The 8,008-nt window shown below is 43.2% G+C and overlaps 1 protein-coding gene across 1 annotated transcript; it reads left to right on the top strand.

The window, feature by feature from the left end:
• The first annotated feature begins 3,863 nt into the window (after positions 1 to 3,863).
• LOC138185443 (transcription factor Sp3) lies at positions 3,864 to 6,175 on the top strand. The gene is made up of 2 exons (XM_069124419.1): positions 3,864 to 4,578; positions 4,651 to 6,175. The coding sequence occupies exons 1-2, from the start codon at positions 4,519 to 4,521 to the stop codon at positions 5,527 to 5,529; spliced, it is 939 nt and encodes a 312-aa protein (XP_068980520.1). The 5' UTR covers positions 3,864 to 4,518; the 3' UTR covers positions 5,530 to 6,175.
• Positions 6,176 to 8,008: the final 1,833 nt, after the last annotated feature.

Below are 8,008 nucleotides of genomic sequence, written 5' to 3' on the forward strand. Positions count from 1 at the left end.
GCTGCGAAGACTAGTTCCATTGTCGGGTCTATTGTCGGGGAACGTGGCCCGTCTCTTTCTTTCTCTTTCTCGTTTTTCCCTCGCCGTCGTCTATTTCGTTTTTTTCTCCTTCTCCTTTCTCCTATACCGTCTCTTCTACGTTTTCTTCCAGATCCGAGCATAAGTTAGAAACCCGTCAAGACTAGTGACCTGCTGATCCCGATGATGCCTCCTTCGGTCAGGTAAATCGCGTATAAAATTGGCCCGTAGTCAAGAAAGAAAAGGTTCGATTCCTAATGACGTCTCCACGAACAGGCCATTATCAGGAAAATGCCTTTCACTCATCATTCAGCGTGTAGGTGCCATTCGGAATTGTATGAGATTGAGAAAAAAGGTATTTTTGGTAGAAATAAACATTAATTCTTGTATATGGTATACGGTTATTTGGTTTATGAATTGTAATAAAATGTAAAAAGCCTTTCCTTTTCGAGAATATTAAATTTCGTAGCTCGCGATAGCTTACCTCGAGCCTTTAATCTTTTACAAAAGATCGTCGAAGACTATTATTGCCCAAAAAGAAATATATCGAGATTTACCTGGAGGTCTTTGTACAAAATAACGGTGCCGTTATTTTCTTAAACTCGCGCGAGTATTTCGATTCCTCGTGAGATCGACAAGTGGAGAAAAAATATCGATATGGAGAAAAAAAAGTGGAAGCTGTTGTTTCACGTACGGGCATAAATCTCGGAAGAGAATATAAGAAATCGGGGACAAGCGAGTTCTTATTGCGGACAAGCGAAATCTGACCTGCGTCGTCCTTCCGATTTGCATCGGTCCATCGCTTCTGAATGTCTCTTAAAAATGCGCGGCTTTCGCAGAAACATCGAACGTTCCAACGAATGCACAAAGCGTACTTTACACCCTCGCAGTTCCCTCCGCTTACCGATTGGACACACACTACTGTGTCCACATTGCATTTTCGATCATCGCTCCTTTGATCGTTAGTTTAAGAACCGAATTTTTAAGAAAGTCAACTAGATGTCCGACTTTCTTTGGTGATCGATAGTAAAAATATCGATTATTGTATTAGGTTCATGAATATAAAAGATCGTTTGAATTTGATAGGCCAACAGTGTTCTTTAAATTTTGTGTGAAACATGGATTTCAGAAAGAACGGGCTTATAGAAGACATTCTATTTGGGCATTTTTTTGATGCGTGAATTATTTAAAAAAAAGAATTGCAGTAGTTTTATCTTAAGAATTTTTCAATCATACTACTCGCTAATAAATATTTTCAAGAAACTACGCGAAGTTAAAATGTTATTCGAAGGAACATTTCGTATACGTCGACCTACCATTGAGGAAATATTTCAATTGAAAAAAGAGACGATCGAATGGCAAATCTTTGCGAACGATGAAGTACAAAAAATAGTTAAGAATGAAACATTTCTTACGAACGATGTGTTAACTTTGATGAATGAGTGATACACGATCGTTTGAATTTTTAAACATTTTCGCTTGTGAACCTCATCGTTCCGTTTTGTAAATGTTGTTTGTAAATGTACACAGGAAAAAGTCGATTATTTTGCATGAATACAGAATAATAACATAGCGAAAGAGAGAGAGAGAGAGGGAGAGAGAGTGAATTTTTAGAAAAATTCTCGTCCTCAGGGGATGATCGTTCACGTGGGAGTACTGTTTACTGGTAGAACAATTTATTTCTAGCTACGATGCTAAGCGGCTTATTAGGGCACAATAGCGAGCCTGAGCAGAGGAAGGTAAAGGGTTGTTCGGGGTGTTCCCGTCCTCTCTTTCGTTCTTTCATTGGGACATCACCACAAGATTTACGATGATATTGCAGTTGCAGCTTCACCAGCATTCGGTTGGACACATGTCAGACAATACTGTTCAATTTCCATGCTTTTTGCCAATACGATGCTTTCTGTGAACATGACAAACAATGACAAGTCCCCAGAGAATCTGCTTGTGGTCACTGGAAAATATTTTAGAAGATCGATGGTCTGGCATCTCTCTGTACACGTGACATCAGATAATGTCATTTCCTCGACGCCGGAAATTAATAATCTGTTTCCGGTATGCGTCTGACGCATCGCTCATGCATTTAATATCATTGTAACATGACCATGTCGTTGCGGAGACTTCATCAAAGTTGGACGAATGTCGTATAAAAATAGCGAAGGACCTATGGACTCGCGATAAAGCTTTAATATATTCGGTATTTGGTTTAAATTTATGTTGCTTTGGAGAGACGCGTTACTCTCGTAGATAACAACGTCCTACGTCAACTGACAAAAGCATCGATACCATCTAGACAAGTTGTTCCTTTGAAGCTGAAAAAACAAGATTCTAAGGAAGTCAAGGAAAGATTATTCGATAAAAATTCACCGTACTTATGTTTAAAACGATTGAATAGGACGTTGACAGAAGACAGCGGGTCGGTCGTCAGATCTAGAAAATATCTTTCTTTGCGAGAGTTATCTTTTACGCGCCAAGTGCAACGTTTTGTCCTCATTCTTGCGCCAGCAGATTTGTCACAGTACCTGCAAAAGGCTCCTATAGGCATTGTACATTCGCCAAAGCGTAATAATGATGGCTATCATTATATATACCTGGCAGTGACCAGTGACGCAAAAGTTTCATCACGTGGTCCTGCCAATAATCGCTTTACGACCACCATAAACCGACACTTTGACCAGCTCGCGTAGCTCACTTACAATTGATACGATATATTGTGAATGCGGTCTTCCAACACTGACTAAGATCTCTTATAGATTTATGGTACGACGTATACCACAAAGCGCACCGAAATCTTAGGAAACTGGTCTTCGTTATCGCGCGCTTCCGTGCATCGGAGCGATCGTCGCGGGTCTCTCCACGCTTTGATACGTCTTTGCAAATCTCGTCCGCCTCCATTCAACGCGGTCAAAGAACCTTTAAATACCGTAAAAATTTTACTTTGACTTCTTTCATCTAACTGCAATGCTTCGACTTTCCCAACCACTTGATTCTACAGAATTTCGTCGTTCTTGAATAAGTTTCTTTGCGAGACAACCCTACGTCGCTCTCAATTATTGTTAAAACGGCACGAGCATGACGAACATGTTGAAAAGGAAATTGAAAAGTTGAATGATTTTGTGAATTCCCTGAAGAAATATAATTTCTTTGCGCAAGTTTCTTTGCAACACAGTCCTACGCTGTTACCAATTATCAATACGTAAATGTTAAAATGGCAAAAGGATAATGGACTTGATAAAAAGGTAATTCAAGAATTGAATGATTTCATCGGAATATAATTGTTTTATATAAAGTAAGATACGACTTCTGTGTCCGACAATTTACCATTATATAATTGCGACAACGTGCATCGCATTCGACACAGAGAGACGTCGGCACGCAGGACCGCTAATTAAGCCCAAATTCCTTATCCACTAATTAAACTTGAACGATTAAGCTTATTCCTCCTACCGTTTCTACCGATAATTATTACCCTGCAGATCGACTGCTCCTCGAATCATGGGCGGTCGAAGCAATGATTTCACCTGGAGGTCCATTGCTATTTAAGCAGTGCAGTACGAAAAAAGCCTGAACGGTATTGGGACTACGTGAACGAATTCAAGAAACGTTCCTTTACCAAACAAATTAGCGATCTCATTTAACAATATTTGATATAACACGGAATTTATGTTATAGGTATATAAAAATAAAACGGATAAATGCAAATAAACAAGATAAGATTGAAAGAATGGAATCAGGTTACATAGAAAACATCTACAGTCTTTTTCGAGTTTGCCCATCAGAAATAAACAATTGTACGTACCTACTGTAAAACATGGCGAATCGTAGAAACTAGATGGTCTCAAGAGAATACGGTAGGATTCACGAAGACTTTTCTCGGTGGCATAAGGCAGCCCCCAGGGACGACCACAAAAGGTGCGTAGCCTCGATCCTCGATCCTCTATCCGCAGGGTTGATTTATGAGCGAGTGGAGGGGAGGGCGCATGCGCACCAGGCTGCGAGATTCACTGGGGTCTATCCCCACCTCCATAGAAAACCCGGCAGAGCATTCAGCCTCCTCCCTTCTTCGTCAGTTCCTTGTCCACTCGGTTATTAAAACCGAGGCGACACGGCGGGCAACCGGCAATTATCTGGCGAGCCTTCGAAGCCGCGCACGCTTCGATCCGCCAGATACAGCGTTTCTCAGTTTCCTTTTCATTCTCATTTTCGTTTTTGTTCTACTCGAGCGTGGTGGCAGTGATCAAAATCACGGAAATACCTTGTGTTCCATTTCACCTCACGATTATCCAAAATTAGCAAAGGATTTTAATATCATTTCTAAGGACAATACCATGGATACCAGGAAGTGAAGTGATGGCACAAGTGATACGGTATCAACAGGTCCGCGACAACGCATTCGTGGAAATATAGCGTATCATATCGGTGAAATTCTAGTGTCAAACGTGAAGATCATTTTCGATCAGTTCTGTGAAACGTTTATTCAGAAGTGACCGCTCCTGCATCATGCTATCATCAAATTATTCGAGTATTCGTTTGCAACATTTAGGAACAAGAAGCGATACTGTAAACTGAATTTCTTTAGCAGATACGGTTTTTATAAAGTGTTCAATTATTCATATTTTGTTTATGTTATAGATGTGCATGCCGACGATGGCGCCCATGTCCAGCCTCCCAATGCCGATGCACCAACCTGCTGGGATCGATTACAGAAGTTCAAATATTCGTTATCAACCGTACAATCCGACGTTCAGCAGTCATCACCATCAAACTAGCCAATCGGGCTACTGGTACTCTGGATCCATGAACCACGGTCAAATGACGGAGGCGTTAACGCCGCCGGCGTACACAATGGCAAATGTTGCTACCAGTACGACCTCGTGGGCGACAGAGACTCATCTTGCGCAACCTCAGCTCACGAATATCTCAGCGATACAACATTATTCACTGCCGCCGAGTCCATCAGATCTACCACCTAGTCCACAAAATCACTCTCCGCCTTATCAATGGCCTCTTACACCGCCGTCTGAACATGTCTTCCTGAGTACGGAGGATTCTGGAAAATCTGGCAGAAAATGTATTAGATGTAGATGTCCAAATTGTCAAACAGACGGCGCAGCTCAGGTTGGGGTCGACGGCAAGAAACAACACCTTTGTCACGTTTCAGGATGCGGTAAAGTGTATGGCAAAACTTCTCATCTAAAGGCGCATTTGAGATGGCATACCGGCGAACGACCTTTCGTCTGTCACTGGCTGTTCTGCGGCAAAAGGTTCACGAGGAGCGACGAATTGCAGCGTCACCTCCGAACGCATACTGGCGAAAAGAGATTCGTGTGTCCTGTATGCGACAAGAGGTTCATGAGAAGCGATCATTTGACAAAACATCTGAAAACACACGAGAACCAGAAAAGGAGAAATTCTACGAATAAAACGGAGTCGAATAAAGAGAATTCGTTGCCAGCTGTGACTGAACAGAATTTGTATCCCCCGGCTGGAGTACAATATGCTATAATTTAGGATTATAGATTTGTACAAGTATTGTACGTAGACGTTCGTTATCTATATAATTTCTACGTGGTAATGTAGGGAAAACTGGAAAGATGACTAATAGGACGGAGCAGGAGTAAAGGACAATATCTGATACTTTCTATTAATCTACTTTTTCGTAGTCTACATTTAGAATTGTATTGGGTTTATCACTTTGGTTAGTCATCTTTTCAGCTCTGTGTTACAATTGTGACCTTCTTTGTAAATAATGTCGTTTGATCAGTTCCTTACTGTTGTTGTATATATTACTATACTAATTATTGTATATAGAAAAACGATATATTTTTGTACAGAACATATCGTAGATCTATATTTAAATTGTGTAATCGGAATAAAAAAAAATAATATAATAACAATGATTTGTACCTTCTGATATTTTAAATTCGACGATACCAATCGTTACCGTTGCACAATCTAAAGCGAGCCAATAGTAAATTTTATGCGGACTGAAGCCTCGATTTACCGTGAAAATTCACATAATAACGAATCATCCCCTTGTCGTATATCAGGTTCCTCCTTGACATCTTCCTGCCATACGATACATCCCAAATCCCACCCAACGAGCATAATACGATGTAGGTACTTCAGAATCCAGCCCTTCGCAGTCCTCGATGATTTTCTACCTGACAAGTGGTCCAATGAAGAGAAAAAAATCATTCTACGGAAACTACCCCGAATATATCGATCAACTCTACGTAACGAAGAGACCTACATTTTGTGTCAAGCAGAAAATACAATTTTTGGACGTGATACGTGAGATCCGTGACAAAGCTTCAAGAGACTTTTCCCTTTCAAAAGTTTTCGAGGCAATTTCGTGGCATTTGGGGGAAATCCTTGAACCACGTACGGCACTGTAACGGGTTGTTTCATTCGTATTCCAGCCAAGAGATGGCTGCACTGTGAATGGAAAAAGCCCGCGTAGCCCTATTAAAGGGGCGGCGCGCCGTAGCCCCGTAGCCCCGTTGCCCCGGCAAGGATTCATGGCTGGCACGTAGAGGTAGAGGCGAAAGAGGCAGACGCGATGATAGAGGTAGAAGTAGCGCGAGAGAGGGAAAGCTAGATGGCCAGAAGAGAAAGAGAGAGGCGGTTCAAGAGGTAGAAAAGCGAGACGGTGGCCGAAGGAGGGCGCGTGAAGGGCGAAGGGGGGTCACGAAAATGGAATAAAACAAAAAGGAGGCAGCCGCGGAGCAAATTATAGGGAAAAATAGGGAGGGACGAGGCAGAGGAGGCAACACAAGCCCCGTGGTGTGGCACTCACGAAGCAAGACGATCAGGTGGATGGGTGGAAGGGTAGGAGGGGAGGAGGGGAGGAGGGGTGGCGCCACGGCAATTCCAGGCTCGCGTTCAACGTTCGCCGTGGAGTACCGCGGATAGCCGCGAAGTTAGTACGCAAGAGATTCAAACAGAGTCCAGAGTGACGAGACCCGTGTCTCCTGTTTACCGCCTTCTCAACCGGGCGACCACCACGAGGAACGGCAAAACCGCGCACCGATCGCCAAAGAAAGAGACACACGCGCGAGCTGAACGGCTTGTCGAGAGCGTGACAAAGCTGCACAGTTTCCTCTAAGGAGAAGAGGGAGAGAGGAAGAGAGAGAGACAAGTACACGGTACGCAGCTCTCTCTTACGTGTTACGCGCGGTCAGTGCGAGAGGCTGCAACGTGCCGCGAGCATGCGTCTGCGACGGACGGCCCTTAAGGCGGACACGCACCACGCCGACTCGTCGCCGTCGTCGTCGTCGTCATTGTCCATACCCGTGAATGCTCGCTTTTCACCATCGCTACCGGACGAATGCACGCGCTAATCCCGTCGAGGGGGCGAAGAATGGACGAACAGGTTCGTAGCCGCGCGCATGTCACCGATCGAACCGAGATCGGTCTCGATTCTTAACCGATCTGTTTCGCGATTCTCGCACCGCTTCGCTGCTGTCTATCGAGCCACGATCGCGTGTATAGCTATTTGAATCGTTCAACCCTCGTATTTGTCGTAAACGTTTCGAAACGCGGCCTCTATGTCGATCTATCGATATCTCGCAAACATGTCGGTAAATGTCAAACGAGCAGTGCTTCGTTATAAATTTTACGTGTTTGGTAACCCTGAACTGTACTTTATCCAATTTCCTCGCAATTCTATTGTGGTGTTAACCAATTAGTGCACGAATTCTGAGAAATGTTCGGTGTCGTAGTCGCTGTGTTTACTAAACTTCGAATAACACATCGTGAGGTTAAAATACACGAGTTGTAAACAAGAAGCCACGCACACTTTGTTTTTGCTGGCTCGATATTACCTCTTCGTCGTTTCGAAGGGCGACGTGGAAAATTTCTCGTTCAATTGAACACAAGCAGTGGCACGATATATCAGTGACTCGTGGAAAGAATGTTTCCGTATTCTGTTAACCGGTTAGTGATTCAAGTTTGTGACATAGTGTTCTTTATTGCTCAGTGTGGACAG

This window comes from Bombus flavifrons, chromosome 12 (genome assembly GCF_040668555.2).
Source record: "Bombus flavifrons isolate JBK064 chromosome 12, iyBomFlav1_principal, whole genome shotgun sequence".
Classification (NCBI taxonomy): domain Eukaryota; kingdom Metazoa; phylum Arthropoda; class Insecta; order Hymenoptera; family Apidae; genus Bombus; species Bombus flavifrons.